The sequence below is a fragment of the Micropterus salmoides genome, unplaced genomic scaffold, assembly GCF_014851395.1.
Source record: "Micropterus salmoides isolate LMB-PRFRI ecotype aquatic unplaced genomic scaffold, ASM1485139v1 Ms_hic_scaffold_19, whole genome shotgun sequence".
Lineage (NCBI taxonomy): Eukaryota > Metazoa > Chordata > Actinopteri > Centrarchiformes > Centrarchidae > Micropterus > Micropterus salmoides.
In genome coordinates, this window is record NW_024041039.1 from 22,052,024 (window position 1) to 22,079,375 (window position 27,352).

General features: G+C 40.9%; 1 protein-coding gene across 1 annotated transcript in view; it reads right to left on the minus strand.

Moving 5' to 3' along the window:
- Positions 1-4,438: 4,438 nt before the first annotated feature.
- The window catches only part of scaf8 (SR-related CTD-associated factor 8), a 32,499-nt gene continuing 9,585 nt past the window's right edge, over positions 4,439-27,352 (minus strand). The window contains 20 exon segments of the mRNA XM_038728786.1: positions 4,439-6,149; positions 6,152-7,741; positions 7,899-8,117; positions 8,229-8,276; positions 8,357-8,498; positions 9,048-9,178; positions 9,519-9,675; positions 9,887-10,000; positions 10,331-10,431; positions 10,517-10,710; positions 11,359-11,452; positions 11,455-11,467; positions 12,172-12,303; positions 12,877-12,997; positions 13,127-13,206; positions 13,295-13,471; positions 13,675-13,802; positions 13,907-14,063; positions 14,246-14,407; positions 14,764-14,808. Of these exon segments, the coding sequence (XP_038584714.1) occupies positions 5,833-6,149; positions 6,152-7,741; positions 7,899-8,117; positions 8,229-8,276; positions 8,357-8,498; positions 9,048-9,178; positions 9,519-9,675; positions 9,887-10,000; positions 10,331-10,431; positions 10,517-10,710; positions 11,359-11,452; positions 11,455-11,467; positions 12,172-12,303; positions 12,877-12,997; positions 13,127-13,206; positions 13,295-13,471; positions 13,675-13,802; positions 13,907-14,063; positions 14,246-14,407; positions 14,764-14,808 (4,122 nt within the window). The 3' untranslated portion in view covers positions 4,439-5,832.

A 27,352-nucleotide genomic window follows, 5' to 3' on the forward strand; every position in this document is an offset into this window, starting at 1 on the left:
AAATTTGAAAATGAGCTACACAGCAATACACTATTTTGCTAGTAGCATATCTTTAGGGATGGCAATACCAGTCTTCAGTCGGTGTTCAAACTGCAATCCATCTGAGTGTTGTGATATTTTCACAACAACTATCAGATGGATTGCCATGAACTGTTGCACAGACCTTCACTGTCCCAAGAGGGTGAATCCTAATGATTTTGTTGATGCTCTGACTTTTCATTTAGCGCCACCAAAATCCTCAAAAAATAATGACATTCCCATCAGCCTCAGTTGTGCTTTGAGTTTACTACTAAATAGCAAGTGTTGCATGCTAACACACTAGGGATGTCACGAGAACCGATACATTGATACCAATCCAAAATTCTGAAAACATGACGGTACTTGTTTTTCTACAGTACCGTAGGTACCAGGGATCCAACACGTGTAAGATGGCGACAAGTGCGGCTGCAGCGACAGCTCCACCCTTGTGTATGGAACCTGGAGTGAAGTTTTTATTATGTTATTTAACATTTGTCAGCGCTTGCGGCTGTTACCTTTGATAGTGGCATGTAAAGAGCCCCAAAAAGTTTTGTGAAATGTTGGGAACACAGTCAGTTTTTATCAAGTCAAAATCAGCAAAGATGACGATTCAGTTTGTGGCGCAAAGAACTTACTGTCTGTCCAAGGCACCTGTCACTATAGGCGGAGTAAGGGGCCATCTTAAAGGTGCAATATGATCCATTTAAATCATCAATAACGTTTTCTTTCAAACATAGAAATCTCAAACCACTGCTAATATAGATAGTGACCACCTTTAAACATTTCACTCCTTTGAGTTTGTAAAAAGAAAATGAATGAATGAATGAATTGCATTGTAAGGTTGTAATTTCAATAGCTTGCTCATTTATGAATATAATGATATCAAATCACCTCTAATCTGTCTGGACATCCTCTCATAACTTTCTCAGCTGTTAGTTGTTCTTTGTAATGTTCAAATGGTTTAATTAAAAGGAGTGTATGTTAAAGTACATGGGATTTATTGTTTTGTTTTTTACTGTGGTATCCAATTGGGTTTCAAGAATTGTGGAATTTCAGTGGTTTCGACTACTAAATATCTGGTGTCGTGACATCCCTATAACACACTAAACTAAGATGGTGATCATAGTAAACAATATACTTGCTAAATATCTGCATATTATGTGTTTCATCAATGCAAAGCAGTACTAAATATTAAGTGCTTGGAAAGATTGATTCATTTTTGAATGTCTGCACCAAATTACATGGTAATCCACCCAAATGTTGTTGTCATTTTACTGAAATCCAAAAATGTCAAACTCATGAAGCTGCTAGAGGAAAGCGAAGTCATTAGGATTCATCCTCTGAGCAGCATGGATACCTGCACAAAATGTAAAGGCAATCCATCCAATGTCTAGACCAGTGGTGGACTGACTGACCGCCAGACTGCCCAAGCGTGGGTAAAAAAAGACAATAAAAACTCATGTTCACTCCAAGTCAAATTAAGGGAACTAAAGAGGACATGTTGGCAATACATGCCCTGCTAATGTGCCTTTGAGCAAGCCACCAACAACCAGTTGTGGGGCTGCTGCTTAAACTTCCTGCGCTCACACTTCCCTGCAACTTTGTGACCATGCTGCCTCTCTCAGCCAATTTGCAGCAGGGTGCGGCCTGCAGCAGGGTTGAACTCCTGACAAGGCAAAGTTCCTGGGTGAAGGAAACTTTGGACACCTCGGCCCAGTCTCGAAGAGTCTGCTGGCTCTGATAACAGGGAGCCAGGCAGGCAGTGGCTTCTTGAAGGCAGAGGAAACTTACACACACCCCCACAGTGGTGAGTAATTACTGTGGCTGCCGAGTGTGAGCCAAGATAGGGGATTCCTCTCCTGCATAACAAGGTGGACGGAAGATGGATGGCTCTGGGTTTTTTTTCTCTTTTTGCCCTAACTTAAATCTCTAGCACTCATTTATTTGTGTGAGCAGCCACACCAACGCAAGACACCGTCTGTCTGCACTTGGCACAGACTCCACCATTTGCAAATATGATATCTGGGTATCTGGCCACGGCAGATAGAGGCTGATTTTAGTCTGTAGGCTTTGGGAGGCCCAATCAATAGCTTTAATCAATTAAGAATGCAGCAACTGGGAAGCTGCAGAATCGGGCCAAATCTCACACTAAAAGGACCTCATTCCATTTATCACACCGCTCCTGTATCGATCCGAAAAAGGTATGGAAAGAGGTATCTGACGAATTCATTTCAGCACACTGGCACCGTGAAGATTCTGCAAGGCAGCAATTTTCTATACCCTCATCCTGTTGTTGTTGCAAAAGTGGGAATTTCAGATATACTTTGCCATGGCACTGGCGGGATTTTGTTTGCCTCGGTGAGAGCGAAGCACAGAAGGTAAGAGAGGTGAGCACTGCAGATTTTGAGCTGTCGCACTCCAAGAGCCCCGACTGCACCGAGCAAACTCCTCTGTCTGCCGTTGTGAGAAGAGCTGCGGTGCCACACTGACCTCAAATGGTCAGACATGGTATGACACTACAGATACACACTGGTCCTTTTAATGGTAAAAGGAGAACAATACATGTTGTGGAAATTAACTACTACTCTTTGATATAACCAAAGCTAATTAAAAATGCTCATTTTAGAGTAAATTATGCCTTGGAAGTTGTACATCTTCAGTCCATATCTAAGAGATTTTGGATTTCCCCATGTGTCATATTAAAACCCCATTTACAAGCTAAATCTTAACCCTCATCATTCTGTCTAATTGACTTCCTCACAGCAGGGAACTTCTGTCTCTGACCTACAGTAAAAACCACACATTAGCACTACCACCTGGACATGGACCAGCAGTGCATTATTATTTCATGCCATTTTGGTTTAGATGCTCTCATTAGTTGCCCATGCAGGGGTAATCCTGCGCTAAAGGTCGGGCCCTCTTTGCTGTGTTCCCATGAGCTTGGCTAGGGGTTTATGGGAATATAAAGTGGCAATGATGTGCAAATGCTTGGCACAGGACCATCATTAGACTGTGGGTGTGCTCTGATGCTAGCGAGGCTATTTTGCTAACCTGAATCTTTTATATTTCAATTGCTCGTATTGTTAATGATAAACATTAAATCTACTTTTGCTGGGGTGAGTGCAGGGCATTAACTTTTGTCAGCTTCTGAAGGGGGTTGGGTGGCGTAGAAGAAAGTTTTTGAGAACCACTGCTTTAATGTAAAGCATGCAGAGAAAGAAATGCACAAAATCAGACTGTAATCCATTCCTGAGCACTAGTTGATAGCCAAATCTAAATGTAGATATTTTGTTAATTCCTAATTAGAACAAGCTACATTAGCAAAACATGCCCTTTATTCTTCTACAGGTAAACAACTGGAGGATTTATTTACATGGCTGTCCAAGGGAGAGCAAGCAAACTGCTGTGTACATGTACGTCTGTTTCAGGGCAGCCAGTGGTTGATTCAAAATCTCAGCCTGTTAAATCTTTCTGTGGGGAGATCAGCAGGTAGGGCTGGACCTGGCTGACTGCCAGGGCCTTTGGGAGTTAGAAATTTATAGTGTGAGTCATACTAGGAGACCCACAACTGGATGTTTTCAGCTTGGCTTTATCATCGAACAGGTCTCTAGATGCTAAATCCAGAGCCAAAGAGTGTATTATTGTTTGGATTAGCAGGCTAAGCTCAGGTGTAATTGGAGGTAAAGGCTTTCTGCAGCACATTGAGCAGTGTGTTCTCCCATTGTTTTTTTTCCTTTCTAAAAATAAAAAGCGCTGAAATGGCATCAGCGGACTCAATGATGTCGGCGACTGTTTAAATAGAATATAAATAATGCCTCTAGCTTGTGTTTTCTGACACTAGCAGGGCCATAAATGAGTAGAGAGTGGTGCTAGCATGTGCTGAGTAAGCAATTCCTCCAGCTGTAGCAGCTGGGGGGTTCTGGCAGTGCAGGGTGGAGAGCAGCGGCCAGCATCTTCTACATCCTCCACATCTCCCTCATTTGTATATTCCCTCCTTACCCTTTTGTTCTGTTGAGGTAAGATGGCTGTTTTCTTTTTTAGTAACTGTCCCTTGTGAGACATGTACCCTTTGCTTGGATTCAGCAAATAATTTGACTGAATAATATTTATACCTTTATGGGTAGGTGTGGAATAAAGTATATTGCAGTGTTTTGACAGTGTGGAATTGACCTTTGTTCAGCATCTCAGATCTCATGGGAGTTTTTCCTCAGGATGTAGTTCTCTATTGCTTTTAGAAACTTCTCTAAATACACAACCTGGTATACTAGATGTGTATGTCCCAGTCAGTTTACAGTTTCATTGGTTTACTACTAACATGTGTCTGGTTTTAAATCTCCATTTGAAGCTACAGTGTTGATGTGTGTGCAAGAGTTCATCAGATCGGCCTGAGTCAGGATTCATGACAGTAAGAGGGTTAAAATCTGATGCACCTTCAACTTTTATTCAACATCACAACTCCTGTAGTAGACATTTGGTCTGAGAGAACAGCAAACTATGGATTTCTAGCAGTATGTCTCAACAGAAAAGCACTACAAGTATGAAATGAACAAGAGAGACAGGAAGGTTAAAACATGGCTACAGGCCTGCATGCACAGAACGATGGAGGATATAGACTTCTCTAGGTGAGTGCTGTACAAACTGCCCAGCTACATTTCAAACAGTAGGCCAGTCAATTCTGTGCAGGTAGCATTGTGTTCATAGAGCTGTCTGAAACCGCGTCACAGTCTGGTTTACATCACACAGTAGTGTTGGGTAGCATCATGAACGACAAATCCATTCAAAAAGGCACAATCCCATCCTCAACAGTCACCCAGCAAAAGCTTAGGGGAAACATACAGGCTGATGTCATCAGAAACTAAAAACTACAAGTCCCACGGTTGCATCCAACAAAGTGCCCTGTGGATGGATGGTATAGCAGCAACTTGAGTTACGAGAACATCAAATCGACTGAAGTGACAGCACACAATGTGTACGAGTCTGTAAAGCAGTCTTAGTTTCCACTGGTCCAGGGGCAGAAAACAGTCCTAAAGCATGTGTTTTAAACAGACAAAGCATGTTTATTTCAAACTAAAACAATATGTACCCAACATCAGAACATCCCTCTGTTCATTTTCTTTTTCTTCCCCCTGGCATGTAAATTTCTGTTTGTGTTCACTGTATAATTGGAAACAAATTACAGACATTTATTTTGGGGATACAACATTTTCATGTTTTCATTTTAAAAATGTTCCTTTTTTTCCCCAATTATAAGCAACTGTACTGGTTTCACTGTATGCAGGCTATTCGTTCAGCTTTGAAACAGAACGCATTGCAGGACACCACAAAAGCATTCATTGAAAACTTTGCAGCAGCATTTTTAAAAGAAGAGGAGACAGAAATGGGGCCAGCAACTGCTGTTTTCAAGTATTGTGTGTAATGTATTCACTCCATTGTCGAAGAGCCAGGATTTCTTACTTACTTATTTACTTCTTCCATAGGAAGGCCAAAGCTCATTTTCCCCATATACAATTGAAACATTTTGGTAGGCAATTCAATAAAATTCGCCAAGCTTAGATTAATTAAAACGGGAGGGGTGGCATTACAACTTAAAAAAGGAAAAAGGAAATAAAACAAAAACAAAATTGTCTATCAATAAATCAGCTAACAAGCCTTCTATTTAAGTACACTGGTATTTGTGAGAGATAAAATCCTTTGTTATTGGACAATAACTGATGTGAGTCAGTATTCGCCATGTCCCGTGTGGTGGTTTGCTGACATGAGTACAGAGAAGAAGAGACAACTTTACAAAATGATCTTTTACCTACTGAGTGATGATTATGTCCCCTCAGTGTCTGTGACAGTGTCTACCACTGGCTGACTTGCAGCTTCCTCCACGGGCTCACTCTGTTCATTGTCTACGTCCTTAGGAGAGTCAAGCTGCTCCTGCTGCTGCTCTGGTTCACTTTCAGGGAGCACAGAATCGGTGGAGGGTTCCTGAGTGGGCTCAGGAGAGGCCTCAGGTGTGGGTTCAGCCACAATGCTATTGTCCATCCCAGGTCCACTGCCCCACTGGGGTTGGGGTGAGGAGGCTCTCTCTTGTGATTCCTCCTCATCCTTCTGTGGGCTTTGCTGCTCCTCCAGAGAGTAGTCGTCTCTTCAGGGGAGCTGGCAGCTTGTGTGAAGGCCACAGGTGAGTCCTGGGATGAGGCCTCAACCAACGGTGAAGCCTGGCTTGGGGTCTCATTGTCTGGAGAAGAAGTGGTTTTGGAGGGGGACTGGGTCATGGGCTGGGATGGAGATTCTGTTTGTGAAGGGGTCTCAGTTTGTGGTGATGACTCGGCCTGGGTGGGAGCCTCCGTCAATGGGCTCTGACCCTTGCTGTTACATGTTGGGTCAAGTGATTGGGCTGAGGGTGGTGACTTTGCCTGATGTGTCTCAGATGGTTCTGCTGACTGGGGCTCGGGCACTGCTGCCTGGCTCTGTGATGGAGGTGGAGACTTAATCTGAATCTGTGGCAGTGGCTGATTCAGACCCAAGAGAGAGGGCTTGGCCTGACCTTGAGGCAGGAGTGGGGACTGGAACCGTTGCTGAATCTGGGGGTTCAATTTGAGCGGTGTAAGCAGTTTGCCTTGGTTCAGGGTCAGGTTGGGATTGAGAGCTGGAGTTGGAAGCAGAGGTGTAGGTAGAGGGAGAAGAGGTGTCCAGCCCCCACGTTCACGTTCCCTCTCGCGGTCTCTCTCTTTGTCACGGTCTCTTTCGCGTTCATGCTCTCTGGGGCGGTCTCGGCCTCGCTCCCTGTCTCTCTCACGCTCCCGCTCTCTCTCCCGGCTGTGGCGGTTACCATTCATCTCCCTCCTGAAGTCAAAATCTCTTTCATCTCTGTCTCTTTGCCTGTCCCACGGACGTCTTCGGTCATCCAGGTCTTGATGTAGTTCACTGTCGAAAGGCGCCGTGGCACCACCACTACGGTTCCAGGCCTGTGGCCCCCCAACAGCTCCAGCATTTCCTGGAACTCCAGCTGCTCCTCCTGCTGTCCCAGGACGGCTGTCAAAGCGGTTGGGGAAGTTCTGGCCAGGTGTGGGCCGCTCCTCCTGAAAGCCTTTTGGACCACCCTGGGCCTGTAGTCCTCCGCGCATGCCATCTCGTTCATCAAAGTCCCCTCTGGTCTGGTTCCAGCGGTTATCAGGAGTGAAGCCTGCAAGAGCCTGCAGACGTCCCGCTAGACTGGTTCTGGCTGGCTGAGTCCCTGGGGTCTGAAGCAAGGGAGGCCTACCTCCCCCAACACCTCCTGCTCCACCACCACCTCCAAGGGGCTCCCTATGCTCTGGCGGAGGGGTCCTCAGCAGGCCTGTGCTCTGCTTTTCCATCGGAGGGAAGCGATAGTCCTGGTCTTTGCCCTCATCAGCCCCAGAGGAAGACTCATCTTCTGTCTTGGATACATTTTCATTGTTAAGGTTGGGGGCCCTGTTGAAGGGGTCCAGCTGAGAGAAGGGAGCCCTAGCACGGGCTTGAGCCTGGAGGGCACTGTCAAGGAGACCAGCAGCCTGCTGTGCAGGGCCCTGCTGCATGAGCAGTGGGAAGCGGGCGGCTACCCCAGGTTGGAGGAGGTTAGGTCGCACATCAAGAGGCAGCAGGCCAGGCATTCTCTGTCCAGCCAGACCAGACTGATGCAGCGGGTGGGTGAGGGAAGCTGTGGGGTGCATGCCAAGGAGACCCATCCCACTGCGGACTGCATTCTGCATGCCTGGGGATGAAACACAACAAAATAAATAAATGTTAAAATGATTCTTGGCCAAACAAAAAAAACGTTTATAACCACAACTAAAAACACTCTATACAGACAATACTTTACGAGATCAGAGTGTCTACCAGTCTGAAAGAACATGTTAACATTGCTTCACCTTGCAATGTAAGCTCTGCAGCAGCATCCATACCCTCTGCAGACTGTGCTGTTTTGTCACTGGTGGCGTGCTGAGTTTGGACTCCCACTGGGTTGAACACACCAGCTCCAGGGATGGCTGAGGCCATGAAGCTACCGGGGATAGTGCTGGTCGGAGGAATCATAGCACTGAATGGTGATTCCTTGACAGCTTCTTGGCTGGTTGAAGACTGCACTAGAGCTATAGGTGGACACAGGAGCATCTTATTTAATCCAAGCTAATACAGTCCAACTAAATGACATAAAAGGACATGTCAATTTTTAAAACTACATCCATGGAATATATACTCACAAGTAGTTGCTGAGGCCATGGCTGCTGTCTGTGCTGCCTGCATAAAACCTGCAAAACAGAAAATAATGTTGTGTGAGCTTGTGACTATCTGTGGGCCTGATCTTAATTTGACTGTTTGCGTCATTTACCGGGCGGGGGCTGTGAGGTATTGAAACCAGCCCTTATGAACGGTGGTGGGGGCCCGTAGCCTGGTGGAGGTATGCCCATAGTGACAGGGAAGGAAGGAGGCACCAAACCGACTGCACTGGGAACAGCCTGGGCCACTGGCAGCTGGATGAGAGACACGAGAGAACACATATAATGGATAACTTATTTATTTATTTAGTGTTTATTTAACAGGGACAAACACATGAGGCATTGCTTTATAAAGAATACAAACTAGATGCCATGCATGCAGGTTTCTGGCAAGGTTATTTCATTAGTCATTCATTAGTTTTTATTTTATTTTAGTTAACGACAATGTTTTTTCACATCTAGTTTTCGTTATTTCGATCACCTTCGTTAACAATAACCTTGGTCCCTGGTTAGGCTTTTAAAATACTTAATAGTGCAATGGCTAAGTTTCATGGTACACAGGTTTCTAGACCATGTCCTAGTGCCCTCCAAGCCTCGTTCAAAACACTGCATGTTTAACAGATCAAAATAGCCCTACTTATTGCAAACAACGATGTACCGTCACCACTGTCGTATAAAATAAATAAAACAAAATCTGGGACACCACTGTACAATTTTTCTGTGAATATTGGCAAAAATTAAAACAGTGGGCCCTATGTGCACTGTACTGTATATCCACAGACTAAGACAGGCCCTCCTCAATACCTGCACAGGCATCATGGTGACCTGCTGACTGTAGGTTTCAGTCTGGGTGTTAGATGCTGTTGTAGTCTCAGCGCTTACTGGCTGACTTGTAACCTCCTTGGCTGGTTCAGAATTCTTGGATGCTTCCCACTCTGCGGAGACAGACAAAAAGATGAAAAGAAGTTTTAAACTCTCATCCAATTCTTTGTTTGGAACTGGGGATTTAGTTGCCCCCTCCCTAATTCACAATTTTTCTATTTGTTAAATTTTGTTTATTACTATAACAAAACAAACAAGGGAGGGAATGGGATCGAAAACAAATCCACTTAGATGATTAAATGCTATAAGTGCCCGTGTTTGGATATCCGCGTTATGCTTTCATCATGTGCGTGCAAACTTGCCTGAGTATCCAACTTATATTTAAACAACCAATTATACTGAGTCAACTGACCTAGTGCCTGTGCTAAAGTAAGAAGATGCGTTTCTTTTTACCATCATTAACGGTCTCCTGGTCTATGATTCCTCCTTCAGCAAAGCCATCCAGGTCATCCAGCTTAACTTTCTCCCAGGGAATGTAGGTGACGCCCAGGTCCACATCCCAAAACTGCTTGTACTCCTGCTTTACCCCCTTGTTCAGAGCCCATGCAATCTGGACCAGATACACACATGGCCAAGGTCAAGAAACAGCAAGTCATTTCTGGGAGCATACAAGGATCCATGTGCTTGGAAAGCTAAACTGTCTCTGATGTGTAATGCATCCCACTGAGTTTTCACCATTGGAGGTCAAGAGAAAATTACATTAGAAGAAACCACAAGGAGACAGAGAATACAATTGATGGAATAATAAATGAAATGTGTACCTTAATGATTTTGGAGCCAATCTTAAAGGAGCCAGTGCTGAGCTTCTGGCGAGCACGGTACGCATCCTGTCTGTGGACCATACAGATGTAGGCACAGCCTCTGGGAGGGATCATCTGCAGATAAACAAATTACATTCGTAAGACATGCGACGGTTGAACAAGACATGGCTATACAGTGGAGAACAACAGACTTAGATGTGTGATCGATGAGCAATGTCTTTATGAGAAAATGAGAGAACGTAAGTGTGTAGCATGGAGGAATGACAAAGTAATAAAAAAGATGGAGGAATTGTAACAGCAGTATGGCAGACAGTAACCAGCAGCTTAAGGTCGCTAGAATGACAAATGAATGTCTACATGACAGATTTGTTTTTGGTGATCAAAGAACTGGCTAACATGGCTGTTACTAAATTAGAGGGTTAGGAGTGGAAGGGGTCTACTTACATTAATCGACTCAATCTGGCCATACTCTTCAAATAAATTGGTAAGGTCTTGCTGAGTAGCCTTCTTGTCCACCTGCCCCACCCATAGAGTTGTGCTGCACACTAGGTTCAAATAGAGGGGAAAACAATTATTACTCATTAGAAAAGCACTGACATCAAATATTCTGAAATAATGACTTCCACTTACCACTTAGAGTCTTGGATCGGATGGGAGGCAGTCCTTTCTTCTGCCGCTCCTTATCTCGCTCTCGGGCGCGTCTTTCACTTGAGTAAGAACGTGATGACTTCCTCTTGCGGTCTCTGGAGCGTGAGCGTGATCGCTTGCGGTGTTTACGTTTACGCGAGCCTGAGCGGGACCTGGACCTTCTCCTCTTGGGAGACCTACAGAGAGAAAAACCCTAAAAATTAATAAGATTTACTTTTTGTCACGTTTAATGTAATACCACAGGCCTGCTCCTTTTGAAAATCCAAGTCCGTTTTCACATTTCGTAACTGAATTGAACAGTTCTCCAGTTTAGAAATGCACTACAGTGAGCTCCAGTGTTTGAAATTAAAAGACTACAGCAGCCTAATATTACCAGCTTGTCAGGTAAATAGTTACTGCTCTAAATTTCCTTTATTTGAAAATTTAATCAAGCACTTTCGTTTGAATTTACAACACACATTGACTGAACTAGACATAATACAGATTTGGTACCACTATTACTTCCTGATATAAACATGATGAATAAAAACACTCTGGTCAGTGTCTGATGTCTCATATGACTGTATTTTTTTCTTGGGCCTATGGACGAAACACAGGAGATTATGTGAGTCTTCTGAAGCAAGAAAGTATAGCAATTCTAGTAAGCTAGACAGAGACAAGGTTGCACTGCATCATCTGACCTTCAGGACAATAGTCAGCACTTTTCTAACAAGGTTAAAAGATAATATCTTCTTCATTTTGTACAGCAGACAATTCCGCAATATTCTAGACATATTTGGAAATTCTTGCCACAAAATGAGATTTCTGAAATAAGTGAGACTGACCTAGAGCGCGACCTTGAGCGTGTTCTGGAGCGTGTGCTCACAATCTTCTTCTCCTCCGCCTCAAAGAGCTCCTCTTCCATACCATCAGGGCCTCATCCAGATCCATGTCCTAAAAAAGGCAAGGAGATTTCAATGAATCTCTGTACAGAAATACAAGGTACTGTAGAAAACAGATCTGCGCCTGGGGCAATCTGACGAGATCAAGATCATGATCTAAGGTGTCCTCAATCTACTTTTCAGACGAATTGTAGAGGCTGTGGTATTTAATGTCCTCTTAATTCTGTTTCCAAACTTCACATAACCTCATTGACTAGCAGATCCATGCTACATTAACAAACCAATAGAGCGATTTAGCCAACTAGAGGGCTGATTAAACGAATTACTTGTCTACACTTGGCTTTTCCTTGGGTGACATATTGTCAACTATGCAAATGAGTTGAGTACTTGGAAAGTGTTGTTTTATGATATGATGTGTATTTTTCGGCTTCTGTTAACAACTTTAAATTAAACTCAGGTTTTAATCATAATTGAAATCTGTGTAATGTCTAATGCAATATTGTGTTTTAATGGTGCAAATGGAGAAATTCATAGGCATCTTCAAGTCTGGCAATGGTCCAGAGGGCAATTAAAAATTGAGAAAAAGCATTGCAATTTAGATTGTGGATCCTGATTGCGATTAAATAGAAATATTTTGGCCAGCTCCCTCACCCCTAAGTTGAGACATTCACTGCATTTCCAAAAGTAAATAAAAACAACTGAGGTATAAATGACAATGAGTACAAATCTTGCTAATGGCATACTGGTCAAGCATACCTGTTGTTGGTTGTCTATGGAGTCATCCAACTTGTTCTCTGGCTCAGGAAGTTGAGCCTGGCTGGTGCTCTGAGCAGTCGCAACTGAGTTCTCCTGCCCAAAGATTGAGTCTTGTGCCTCCACACTCATTGCCTGGAAGAATAAAAAGAATGCCGTACCTATTATGTGTCCTATCATTAACAAGACAAGTCTAGGGATATTTACACATGATTAGTTAATCTTTTTTCGGGCCTCTTTTTCTCAACAAAATATTTTAATAGAAAAATTAAGTGCTTATTTGTCCGTGATTCAAATGAATTAAAGCAAATACTTATTGACGATATATTGAACATTTATTATACTGTTATTGAGGACATTGAGGACATTATTGATATACTAACTTCATCGCGGTGCAAAGCGCCATTTCCTCACCAAAATATTATGGTACAGTGTGGAATTTGCGACAACCATATGAACGCATAATTGTAAACGATAGACAGTTGTCTATCCATCGTTTGACAATATCTATCGTCATATCGCACAGCCCTATAGTGTATGGTCACTGGCTGTTGAGGAGTGTGGTGGGCAGTCTATTTACGACCTAATATGTTAACACAGAACAACTTGGGAAGTAAAAATATTTGTCTGCTAAAGCACGGCAGGCACAAGTATACCATCAGTTCTGGAAAATATTCTTTGGCAAACCGTGATCGTGTGTGTACCTACCTTCTGTTGGTGTTGCTGGTGCTCTAAAAGCTGTTTCTGAAACTGCTCCAGGTTCTGCTGTTGTAGCTGCTCAGCCAGCTGATGGAAGAGGGAGCTGTTAATGGGCTCCGACACCATGGGCCTGAAAGTGATCAGCAGCTCGATTAGATCCGTGGAGGTGTTTGACACACTGAAAGGATTCTGGATAACTCTCAAGTCAATTTTATTGTGGGAGAAATAACAGATTCATCATAAAACACAATAAACTCACAGTTGAGATGATGAAGTGTCCTTTTTAGATTCTTCACCGCGTTCAGAATCATTCCCAAAATCAAAAGGACCCAGAAGTTTCTGCAACAAACAAACAAAACACATTACATCAAGAGGCATCAGGTGAAACAAGGAATAAGAAACATCCAGGTGCTGACTGCAGCATTACCTTATTAAAAGAGGAGACTCTCTGCTCCAGGGGGTTGAGGCTGTTGGCAGTAGCAGCGGCAGTGAGTTGAGCTGTCAGGGCTTGCAACTGCACCACCAGGCCAGCATCCAGGGCCTGCAGCAGGGACGGCTGGGGCTTCTGCTGCTGCATCTGTAGACTCTGAACCAGCTGCTGCAGCTACAACAAGTGACAATCCAGAGTATTTGACACATTTTCAACACCAACAGCCACACAAACTTCAGAGGGTACTCAAGAAAAAAGGTCAAAGCATTAGTTTACTGGACATACAGATTCTTAAGGATTATTATTTACCCATTTACCCAAACATTTACAGTTTAATAGTTTATTAACTGAGATGCTGGGTGGACATGTTCACTAACCTGTTGTCCCTGGGGACTCTGTAGGATCTGTGCCACAGCAGCCACAGTGTCTGTGTTGGTAATCTGTGAAGCCCAATCAGGCAGACCCTGGACTATGTTAGCTGGGGTAGCCGGAGTAGCCGGCGTGCCTGGACGCACAGAGACAGAGGTGTTTCAATATGAACCATGAAGTAAGTGCATTCCATAGTGGTGTCAAACAAGGTATTTGACCACATTATCAGAGTGTACTGACCAGGTGTAGTGTTATTGACTGGGGCAGCACTGCTGGGCATGACTGGTGTGACACTGGGAGGGGGAATCCCTGCTGCCATGTCCAACAGAGGCTGGATGATGTCACTCTTGAAGACCGCATTCTTTTGCCACAGGTTCAGGACTCGCACTATCTTACTCTGGAAACACCAACAAACATGACAAAAACTGTGACATAACCTAGTCTATTCCTAACACACTTATTCCTGTAAAACTGAGGTATATAGCAAGGCGTCTGATTTTAACTCTCATGAAACCATGACGAGCCACAAAAATGAAAAGCCACAGAGAGGAACACAAAACCCATAAAAAACTGCCTGACCTTATCGTCTGATGGGCAACGATAAAGGTGCTGGAACGTTGCAATGATATTTTTGCTGAAGCGTGGGGCAAAAACATCTTTCTCCATGCCAAACTGGTGTCGCGACTGTCTGACAATCGAGTCGATGACGTACAACCCTGGGACTTTGTATTCTGGTTTGCACTGTAGATACAGAAAAACATTTATTTGAAGTCAAACAATCTATGAAGTTACTGTCTGGGGCCTTTTGTGCATTTACTTAAGCAAACAGTGCACCTTTTTAGAGAGCTATAGTAACACTTCAAGTTGAACACAAGCAATTTGTGAAATTGTTAAGAGAAGACATTGGCTTGGTAAAGGAATTAACACTGCATTTACATTCAATATATAAACTATTGGGATCTCTCTCTGCCATAACCTACATGTCCTATCTGACTGGTTTAGGAAAATCTGAGTGTCCTTAAAAATTCTATATGTTAAGAATGGTTTAAATCACAAAATTTTACTGCACTGCGATCCTCTTTTAAAACATAACTCACCTTTTGTATGAACTTCTCCACACTCTGGACAACATGCTTGTAGAACTGAAAGAAAAGCAAAGGAAAGTAAACATTTCGAGCGACACGAGAATCAGTAATTCAATTAATAAAACTAAACCAGCTGCAGCTCTGGTTAGTTAAAACCTGACAACAGGAAATATCAGAAAATATAAGACTGGGCATATTTTTTCTCTCTGCATTTGCTACAGTTGTGCACTACCAACCCCTCTAAACACCATGACCACCACTGACAAAGACAAAGGAATTCGTAATGGCAACTTTAGTTTGGTCTCCTGGCAGTTAAAAGAAATGTAAAATTTGCTGTAATATGGTTTCCGAAACTGTTTTATCCTTGTTTAGAGAGGCTTGCAAAGGACATATAATTAATGCTGGGTGTAACAAAATGATGCAAAGAATCACTGCAAAGTAAGAAAATCCAATTACTTTTTAAAGCATAATTTTAGTTTTGTAGATATTCCTCTACAAGTATGAGGAACATGAGTTGATTGGTGATCATTTGCTCCAAACATTTCTCATGCTACAGGGCTTCCCTCACTGCGTTGAACTATAGGGATCCCCAGTGCATTACAAACACACGCCGATGGGCCTTGACCATGCATCCATGTGTGACACATGGAGTGAGAACGGGTTGTAGGGATACAACACTGGTCAAAGATAGAACAAAATGCAGTTCCTTTGTTTTTCCGTTTTGGGTTTAAAACAGAAAAAAAAATTGTTTACCATTTTTCCTTTTGTTTTTTTTTTCTGATTTGGTTTTGAAACAGAATAAGAACCATACACGGATTCAAATGACCTCTTCAATTGCGTTGTTCAGCCTACAGCCTTCAGTGTTTCCCCTATATGCATTCACGAGCGGCAGTGTGTCGCTGCTGAATTGTGACCGCCGCTACTAAAATCTCACACAATCATTATTATATCAATGCAGTACTAATTTTCACTCACACACTGAACATGGTAACACTCATCGCTTGGCTCTCTTCATCTCCTCATTCTTCAAAGGACATCTACGTGACATGCGCTGTAAAAAGAGCAACGTAACTCCGAATCGGGAGGTACACCGAATCGGAGCGAGTGTTTGATTGTCCAAGCGGCAGAAAGTGACTGCAGAACGCGAGAGGGAGAAAATATTCTGGCAGTAAATGGACTGTGTCAGTTACGGTGTGTCAGCTTGTCAAGACCAAGAAAAGTCTGTCTGTTGTTTCCCCAACTGTTGGAAAAGTGAAGCCTGTTTGCGCTAGCTAACATCTCCCCTCCCCTTCAGACTGCGCAGCTGAGCAGGGAAGCTTCTACATTAGCCTGCATCTTTTGGCATTGTAACTTAACATTAGCTCAATTTACAGAAAGTAACTGGTAGCTGTATTTTGTTACTACCTACTTGTCCAATGTTGAGAAGATCAGGTATAAACTTAAACAAAACTGGTGTAGCCTACAGCTCTGTCCTGTTCACAGCCTGGTTAATCCTAAATTATTTTTCAGTTTTCAGATGAGTCTGAAAAAGTGGTTGTTAGGAAAAGAAAGGACGGTGGTGACTTGAGGACCAGAGGTTAGTAAAGCAAATTAGTGATGAAAACTAATTAAGCTAATGAGGAGACGCTTCTTTTTGGATTTTTAGGTGCAAATAAAATGCACCTCAGAAGGGAGGTGGTTTCTCATTTTGTCTATTTTTAAATTTTTTTAATATTAATGTCTATACAAATAAATGTCAAAAGCTGTAAAATGAAGGCCATATGAACAATCGTGTCTATATGATTCTGAGGTCATATTAACAGGGTTTTAGGAGGTGATGCCCAAAACATGCTGTGCCATAAATGTAAAATCACTGTGGAGAGCATCAAATGTTACCAAAAGTAATGGTTATAGTTCCACCCGAGTAGACTGATCTTTTGGTGTTGTTTATTTAATATCCGCTCTAGCTTTTCCAACTATTTGTTCAGAGATATGGTGAAAGTAATGGCCCAATATGATGTGAAATTACATATTTTCCATTGGAAAACTTTAATTTTTCTAGGGGGAGGTCTAAGAGTGTGTGTGTGTGTGTGTAAATAAATAAATATAAACAAACACACACACACACACACACACACACACACAGTGTAGTTATACATAGAGAAGTACTGAATTTCAAGCATTCAAAACACTACATTAAAACACCAGCACTGAGACACAAAGATTACAAATTAACCCATTGCATATTACAGTAAAAACTAACGTGGGCAGCCGTTTTTTTGCAAATCCAAATATGGAAGGACTCTGACCAAGAGGACTGAAGCACTATGCACTTGATCTTAAGCAAATAAAACTATGTGTCTCCAGCCACACCAATTTATGTCAACTGCTGTGGCAACATTTTTTAAGTAACAGCTCAAAGTTTTACAAAGTTTTACAATCAGCCAGTAGATGGAGTCAGAGTGCAGGGGATTGAGTGACATGGGGTTATGGTTCTTCATCACAGGGACCAATTGAAGGAAAATTGTCATTTCAATTAAATAAAGTTAAAAAGTGCTTACAATATATTATATAAGCCTAGGATCACACATAAGGCAGTGAGGTGCTACTGTCAAATCAAAGTTCACTTTAAGATACTGCTCTATGATTTTTTTGCAAATGCATTCCAGATGTCACAGGGTTAGCAATTTAACAAACTGTGAACAGATATTACATGAGTAAAAGATAGGGTATGCACGTTGTGTTTGCTAATCCAAGTTTATCATTTAAAAAGGCTAACTGATCATTATAAAACCCTTTCGCAATTATGGTAGCACAGCTGAAACTGTTCCATTCAAGACTCAAAATGGCCAGAAACAAAGAACTTTCTTCTGAAACTTGATAATGACGAGCAAAAGAGCACAGACATTAGACAGAGATTGGAAAAAAGTGTTATGGACAGACAAATCTAAGTTTGAATGAATAGATGGTGGAGGAGTGCTTTATGCCATTTGTCAAGCATTGTGGAGGCAATGTGATGGTCTGGGGGTGCTTTGGTGAAGTGGGAGATTTGCACAGGGTAAAAGGGATCTTGACGAAAGAAGGCTATCACTGCATTTTGCAATGCCATGCCTACAGGACAAAAATCCAAAGTACAGCTCCAAACTATGCAAGAACTATTAGGGAAGAAGCAGTGAGCTGGTATTCTGTCTGTAACGGATTATGGTGTCAAAAATATTGATTTTTTGATACATATCAATTTGAATATTTTGGTTTCAATATCAACGGTTTTAATATTATTTTTCCACAGTATCAATCCTGAAAATGCGCTTCTCTTCCCCCCGACAGGGAGTGTATACACACACACCGATGCAGTGCCCATATAGCCCCGCCTTTTGTCACTCACAGCGCTTTCTTCTTGTCTCAATCATGTTTTTTTCCCCTGCCAGAGTTTCGACAAGTCCCGCCACTACAGCAAGTCCCGCCCTACTGTACTGTGATTGGCTAGTACTCATCACTTGTGACTGGATGCTGGCAAAGGATACAAGCATGCCACCATATGAAAGTGATGGTATAGAGCAGGGCTAAAGATTAAAGCACCTGCAGGACCGACACGCCGTCCCCTATAAAGAACCTGGAGAGGTTGAAGACGTCTCCCCTTTCAACATTACCAAAGTATTAAACAAGATGGCCCAGTAAACTGTTGTTATTGTTACAACAACAGGACTGTTACCTGTCCTGTAAGCTAATCCACCTCAGAGCTGTCAGACCTGAGGAATCTCAGACAGCAGAGTTTCAGTTGATAGGAAATACTTTGACTAAGATCAGAAATAAATTAACTGATGCTGTTCTGCTTAACACACAGTACTATTGACTTTACTTACTATAAAGATAAGGTGATCGGATAGTTTAGTAAATCAATTCATTAATTTAATAAATTTTGTGTCAATTTCCCCCTGTGGTATCGAAAATAGATATTTTTAAGGTACTGTATCAAAGTTAGAAATTCCAGTATCGTGACAACACTAATGGATTGGCCTGCACAGTCATCGGATCTCAACCCTGTTGAGCTTTTGTGAGAGCAGCAACTGTATAGTATTTAAAAAGTGCCCATCAAGCCAATCCAACTTGTGGTGGGTGCTTCAGGAAGCATGGGATGAAATCTCTTTAGATTATCTCAACAAACTGACTAGAATTACAGAGGTCTGCAGTGCTGTAATTGCCACAAGTGAAGGATTTATTATTTCTAACCTTGTCAATGACCATATTCATTATGCTATATTTCCTATTAAAACTCATTTCATGACCACAACCTTTTGGACGGTAGTGTAAATAGGATTTTAATATCCTCAAAAGTAAAATTCTGTGTTAGTCTTTAAAAATCCCCTATGGTCAGGCTCTATTTATAAACATAATTTATACCTGTGATGTCCTTTGGAATATGATGCAAATAACAATTTTTACTTTAATTGCAAAACAAACAAACAAAACATAACCCAACCTAAAAAGAATGAAAACGTATCCATTTAACCCAGAGCTAGCTGTGTGTGTCAAGGCTCGCAGTGATTAAAAAGTAAAGTGTGAAAATTAATTTGTTTATGACATTATTAGCAATATAATACAGGGAATAAAAGTGACTGCCGTTCCAGCCAACTTGCTAGTAAGCAGTAGCCTTCCTAAAGGCCAGAAATGTTGTAGAAGATCCGATACTGAGACCAGTAACTCAAAAGAACAGATGCCTTCTTCAAAAAACCAAACTGAATGACATTAGCAACATACTCAATAAATACGTAGAAAGTAAACCCTTCTAAACACAAAGGAGATAAAGGTAAACAGGATCAAAGTAGTTACAGTGAGCCATTTAAGACACTGACCAATATTTACAGGCAAAACCCAATAGCCTGGCCATGAAAACAAGGGCTTAAAATGTTGTGAAACACGTTAATTTGAAAAGCCAAACCAATATGGTCTGGGACGGGGTATAAACCCTCATCCCTAACGCCCCGTTTGAACTAAGGAGTCAGGGTTAGAAAGATCCTGTTGAGTAGAACGACCACAGAGAAAAGCTGTCTGCCTATTAGCTCTTCAGAGTTGTGCCTTTTTCACAGAAGCACAAACTTGTTTACTTCTAAAGTGACTTAAAACACCAGCTAGCTGCTGCCGCTAACACTGGATCTTCACTATCTAACCTAACCTTTTCACCAAAGCAAATTCCTTGTATGTGTAAAAACTACTTGGCAATAAAGCCGTTTATGATTCTGATGCCTGGAATGAATTTTTGTGGTATTAGATATTAATAATAATGTTATTGAAACTGTCATTAAAAGCCCACATTATGAAATAAAATGTTAAATTAAATACTGGGCAAAATTCCATTATGAAATAAAAACAAACCAATGTTATAATGAAAATGATTTTAGTTTTAAACATTTCTTAACAAAACCAGTATAATAAGTGCATGAAAACTCATTAAGTCACAATGCGGATGATAAAGTGAGAAAAGCAGTGAATGCTGATGAGGAATCACCTTTAAAATGATAGACTCCAGACTGCAAGTATTATCAATACTGTCAGGAAATTTATCTCACATAATGGGAACATTTTCATCCCACCATATCAGTATATAGCACGAATGTTGATGAGATATTAACAATTATTCTAAATGTGGTCATACAGTACGAAAAATTTAAAAAAAATAAAGTAAATGCATCGAGAATTATATTTGGTTAAATGCATAACATGAGAGGAGTGAGTCTGGCGAAACAGGAGAACTGTGCCAGATTTATTCACTATGCCTTACTGTCCTAACAGGGTCAACCTTTAACCTATGTAAGGTTGGATGGTCTCTAGATTGCAGTGGATGACATGTTAAAGCCACATTATTAAGCTACTTACATTGCATTTAAACCAATTGGCTAAAATCCTTCCTAAACGCAATTCATTTAATCTGATCAATTACTTTATTCAAATTAAGGATTTTGTTTGAGGATTCTTTTTTGTTTGGATAATGACGTTATAAAATATGACGACAGACATAGGGATGAAACGATTACCGGTTTAACGGTAAACCATGGTAAAATTCCTGAAGGTTATTATTGTACACAATTTAATTACCATGATAACCGGGTACGGTTAACCGTGCTATTATAATCTCACGGCAAACACTGTCCAGCATCTCCCAGAAGCAGACGCACATGCGCAGAATGCAACATGGGTTTGTTTGGGTCAATGACAACACGGCGGAACGCTGCAGAGATTTTTCAGTCACTCTGAAGTCCGGTCGTATTTTAGTTTTTATGAGAGCGCTGTGGGAAACTTGATTGAAGAAAATAACCTTAATGAACGCAGGGTGAGTTAACTTTTAGCTTTGGTTTGTCTGTCTGACTTGCTAACAGCTTGTAAACTGAAGATCTCAGTGTTGCTGGTCTTGTAAAAACGCTACACGTTGTTCTATTGCTGTGTGCGTCGTGTGTCGGCTGAGTCTATTCGTCCACTGCACATGAGAACACGTTACGCTGTTTAGTCAACCAACCAGCATATCTAGAAATGCTACAGACTGCTCTGTATTTATGTCAGTTTTTGGGCTCATTACAGTTACTATCACTGTCTTCTCAAGACTTATTTGTTTTCATGTAATTGTCCACGGGGTCATTGTATTACCTATATAATATAAAATCTTGATAATGCACACTGATGATTTTCATATGTTTACAAAATGTATTTGCAGTCATTTTATTTTTTATGCAAACAAAATGGCAATTGTATTTGTAGTTTTCAATATAAAACTTGTTGAAATGGTTTCAGTGTGTGCGTGTATCAGTACATTTTAATATTTTTTGGCATATTTCTACAATACCGTGATACTGATAACCGTGATTATTCTGGTCACTATAATCGTGAAATGAAATTTTCATACCGTTTCAGACCTAGACAGACATTCAAAGCTTCACTCAAAAACCCCAAAAGAAGATCTAATTGTAAAAACAGAGTTGCAACACATTTTCCATTAAAAAAACCCAAAAACCTCAAAACATATTTGACATCTGAGTACAAATAGCTAGATGTTTAATATGTAAATAAATGTTTTTATGAATGCATAATGAATACAAAATTGCTGTTTACTCCACACTCCTAAGCAGAAAGTTGGACAATGTTCCGCCGTCAAATATCTGTTGCCCAAAGAGGAAGTAAACTAACCAGTGCTACCAATACTCATATTGTTTTCCCCACAACATATTGAAAAAATAATTTAATATTATTGTTCTACCCAATTTTTTTTGCCTCTTATAAATCGGAACCGAAAAAGGGCTGAAAAATGTAAATTAAGCCATAAAGGTTGAGTTTTCTTACACATAAAAATTTGTTCGTTTACTTTTCTGATGACTACATCACTGCTAACTCATAAATGTTAAGACAGGCCTAATATTTGGTTATTTGTGATGCTATGCGCTCTGAGATAACTGTTGTTGTGATTTGGCCCTATATAAATAAAACTGAATTGAGTATGCAATTCAAAGATACTGCCGCATTTTCAAACTTTGGTCATGTCAGATTTTGTTAGTTTTTAGACACTTGGGCAGAGCTGTTTTGCTGGCTGTAGACGTAGAGGCAGCGCTGTGTAGGAGTATTCATCGTTCAGTCACATGCAATGATTCTTACCTTGCTTTCTCGCCCCAATACCCCCCTGATACAATAGCTGACATAATTTTCAACTAGTTTATATACTACAACAGCATAATAGATTGGTTTTGGTGTACTACCCCTAACCATCCATCCATTATCTATAACTACTTAGGCTGTGTCTCAATTTGCGTACTTCCATACTTAAGTGTAATTTATACTTCTGCGTTAAATTGACGACGTAGCCTCTGTGTAGCCCCCTACCCTACGGCGTCGCCTGAGGTGCACCTCCTCAAAAATGTAACTACACGTCGAGGTGATGCAGACTTTAAGCACTGATTGGTCGGCTGGGTAGCCTCGCAATGCCTCATTTCACTTGTGTTTTGACGCGCAAAGTGACTCGTTTTCCCAATCAGAATGTGATCCATTCGGTCGATTACATTTGAAAAGGCTAAACCAGCCGTTTACATTTTTACTCCCATTCACATTAGTGGAGAGCTAAACCGGAAGTTAGCCTGCTCGGACGGCAAAAGTCAACACAATGGACGCTGTAGCGCTACGCAGGAGTATAAAGGGGCCTTAACACTTACTATTTTGAGGGCATACGTGCTTTCACACTGAGAAGTACAGCAAAATGCAGTGCACTGTGAGTAACCGGACGGTGCACTCATAACGGCCAAAAAGTTGAGTGTGGAACACTGGACACTTCTCACCCTCAGTGACCGCCATTTTAGCTACGTAGCAGAAGGGGGCGGGACCAACAACACGGGAGAAGTGGAAAGCAGCAGCGATTGAGGCCAACAACAGAACGTCGTTTACAAGGTTAGTACACCATTTCATCACTAAATCCAAGTCAACTGTGTAGATGTCAAATGCTGGCAGTTTTACAAAAACTGATGGCAAATCAAAGATTTACTCAAACGTTTTTGGAGTTGAGAAGCTCCACAAGTGAAGGTGGTTACACCGGTGGGGGGATGCTCATGAACCGGCTCACAGAGCCCTCTGCTCCCACAGTCACACAGACCGCTGCAGCCAACACAGCAGACGAGTCCAGCAACAACATCAGAGGAAACCACAGCTGTAAAACAGTTTTAATGTTCATACTGCTGTTATTCTGTCATTACATGTTGGGTAATTTATGTCAAAAAAAAGGGACATCAGGCTGGTGATGTAGAGAAAATTCTTGGCTTGTGAAACTTGAAAAAATGAACAACAGAAATAGTATGAAAGGGGGACTGCCGTTACGTTATTAAATCAGACATTACATTGTTAGTGTACAGTCGTGGTTACAATACTTGCTTTCTATTGCTTTTATTTTATATCATTCTTATTAATGCACCAATATTCCAAAGCAAACTCCTTAAAACGTGTCAATAAACCTGATTCTGAGCATTTTATTTTGGGTGATAACGCCTGGCTGTTATTTTGGAGCTCTGCAAGCAGACTCTGTGCTGGGGGTATTGCGCAATCTTGTGATAGTCATTTCCGGTTAGTACACAACTGCAATGTTTGATTTGAGACAACACTACCCTGTCGAAATTAACGCACAAAGCAAGTAAGTACATAGTGTACGCAGTGTACTGCATGTTAGTATACTAAAGGAAGTACCCGAATTGAGACAGCATTATTCTTGCATCAGCACTGGCTACCCCTAACCCTAAAATCAAATTCCATACATTCAAACACTGAGTAGGAACCCCGTAAAAAATTACATTTGGTACAGTCCTTATAACTAGTTGGTCAGTCTGGTGGAAGTAATGCTACACAATACTCAAGAACAAAGAGAGAGAAACTGACCTGAGCGAAAAGGTAAATATGTGTCATCGCAGTCACCAGTGTAGCTTTAACAATAACACAAGTTTCAAGTTTGGTGATAGACAAGCAGACATACAGTCTAACTACATCAAATACAATATGCAGTTTAAATCTATTTGAATGCTTGAATGCCAGAGCTATATGTACTGTATGTACTCAACAGTTAGTACCTAAATGCTACCCTAAATGCCCCAAAGAAAAAACAGTGTCATGTTGGGAGATGTTGATCAAACTAATCAGTCTTTGTGCTTACAGTACTCTTGGCATTCATTTTGACTAGGGCTGTCCAATTAATCAAAATCTCACAATATGTGCTACTGCAATTTTCAAATCGCAGGAGGTGCAATATTTGTTAAAGGCAAAATGTGCCTCAAAAAGCCATTTTAAATTAAATATCGTGCTGCAGAGATGTCTAGGCCTGCACATCATATTCTAGACTTAAGAAAGCATCTTTGTTTGGTACAGATCCTTGCAAAAACAACACCCTTTTCATTTAAATGTTTAATGAAAATAAGAATTATATAAAAATAATGATTCCCTCCAATATTGCAAATTATATCGCAACTTCAATATCAGTCAGAATAATTGCAAATAAATATTTTTCCAAAATTGTTCAACCCTAATATTGACTATTTCTGTAAGTTACAGTATACTACTATTTTGAGTATGCTACAAAAATGTGGACGCACTTAGAACTAAGTACTTCTTTATGAACGCGCCTACTTTTCATCAGACTATGCAACCAATTTGACAGTCATATATCTTATTGCCACTTTACAAAACATATCACTACACCGAGTTCAGCTTGGTGTTATAATCATCGATTTTTAAAATTCTATTCTGATTCACTTCGAGTATGCTATTGGTATATCTAAGAAACCATGAAAAAGATAAAATCTACAGTAATCAGCTGTTGTTCGCATGATGTATTTTAAAGGTGTATTAATTTAATTATTTTAGCACAAGGAGTTGTATAACAAGCAGGGCAGGATGCACGAAACGTATTATCAGTCTCTGCTACTACACAAATTAGAGTTAGAGTTAAAACATCAGCATAGAAAGAAGTACTAATATTCTTTTTACAGTGGAGGAGATTTAAAGACTGTGGGGGAACCTCTGTTATATTTATATCAGGACAAAGACAGCAACATTTTATAGTACATAAACACTTTAAAAGGTCCTGCACACAGGTATTCATGTTGAGCTTGGGCAGATTTTGCTGAAAACTGCAGTAACCAAACTCCATGCACTAATGAGAATGATAAAGGTTGAGAGGGGTTGCAACGATGTGAGATTTTCACCGTACAATATCAGTCTCAGAAAATGTCACGGTATTACACAATTATTATTATTATTATCAGTTAAATAGAATGAAAACAGTTTTTTGGGGAGTTGAACAAACTACAATTTCACAAATATTATTCTTATATTAAGTATTGGCAGTGGTAAAAGTTGATGTAAACTTAAATATATCTTTAATAAGACTAATAGGGTAGAATTCATCAATGTACATAGTATGATAACTGTACATTTTCACATTATGGTAGACCGTAAAGCCAGTATACTGGCAACGCTAGGCGTGAGTCATCCCTTCTATGTTAATCAAGCACAGTTGGTACAATGCCCAGAGCCTTGAGAAGAGGTCTAATCAGGCAAAGTAAGTGGCTGTACTGTAGGTGTGTAAGTGCATTGAGGGCCACAACAGAAATGACAAACACATTTTAAACATTATTTTTCTTAACTGTTGGAAATATATTGACCCTGCACCCACAAGTTTTTCTGGCTGGTGGGTGGAACTACACTGAGAATCAAGTGATATTTCCAGATCATGCACTAAAAATCATGATTTTTCTGCCCAAAAGACATGGTCAGACCACATTTCACCTGGTGAAATATACTTGGGTGGTGCGGTAAAAGCAGGACACAGTGCAGGTAGGGTTGTAGGCATTAAGTGTGTGAGCTATCTTGGGTAGCGGGTCATCAACAGCAGTCCACAATGTTGCAAATTAGGCAGACACACACGGAATTGCTGTCTTCCTCTTCTTGTCTCTAAAATGCAGTTTAAAAATAACTGATTACTATTTCCTTTTGGATGACGCATATATTAAATTAAATTTTAATAGTTCACTAAATGCATGATGTTATTCTAAAAATCAATCAATAATTGTGTTAATGATACTGATTTCAATTATGACCAAAATAATCGTGATAATGATTTTTGCCCTAATCGAGAAGCCCTAGCGTTACTTTTTACTTAACAAATGCTTTGTTCTATACAAGTCTCCAAGTAAGCCTTGGCAGTGTGACAGGAAGCCAGTATGCACAATACCAGGAGACTGAAGTAAAACAGCCAAGTGAAATTCCGTCATCATTAATTTTAATGATGATAATTTGCACCTGTGCTTTTCCTACTGTTACACGTTACAACATCTTCTGTGAAAAGAGGCAATCAATATTTCCTGAATGACAGGTCAATCCCAATCCCCTTCAAATTGGCTGGACACTGGCAAGCCCCGTGATTTTGCGTGTCAAAGTTCAATCAGACTGAAGCCACACTTATTTAGGCTCAGACTGTTTTAGCATGGACAGACTTACAGATTTATTAAACCGTCTGATTCTGCTGTTCATGCTCAAACAGTTGGAGCCTAAACAAGTGAGAACACCTGTGCATGTATACAATGCACCTTTAAGTTCCTATTATGGACCAATGTAATAATTATTTTTAAGAGCTTTTTTCTCAAGAATCTGGGAACTCATTGCTATTTTCTTATGACAAAAATGTGGGTGAAAAAAAGTGCTAAAGGTGCAATCAGGTGGTCATTTGCACACATTGTCAAACTGTGAGCTATCCTTATAGTGAGAAGATCTCATTTACTCCAAGATGTTTAACCTTGTGGCGTCTTCTCGGAGCATGAGACACTACTCTGAATGCACAGGAATATCAAATTTTCTGCTTCTATTTGAGTGCGTCTTAAGAGCTCCATGTGATACATTATCACGCAGAGAACTAGTAATACCCTGTCAATCACAAATAACCACTCTCATAAACTTTGTCAATAAAACACAACATATCACTTTAGGTTTTCTCAACGGATGGCATAAGACAAAAGAAGCAGATGCCCCTCATCTGCTCTGAAAGCTGACGTAATCCTGCTGCTGGTACTGTAATGGGCTGTCATTGTCCTTAATAAATCAGGGATGAAATCAA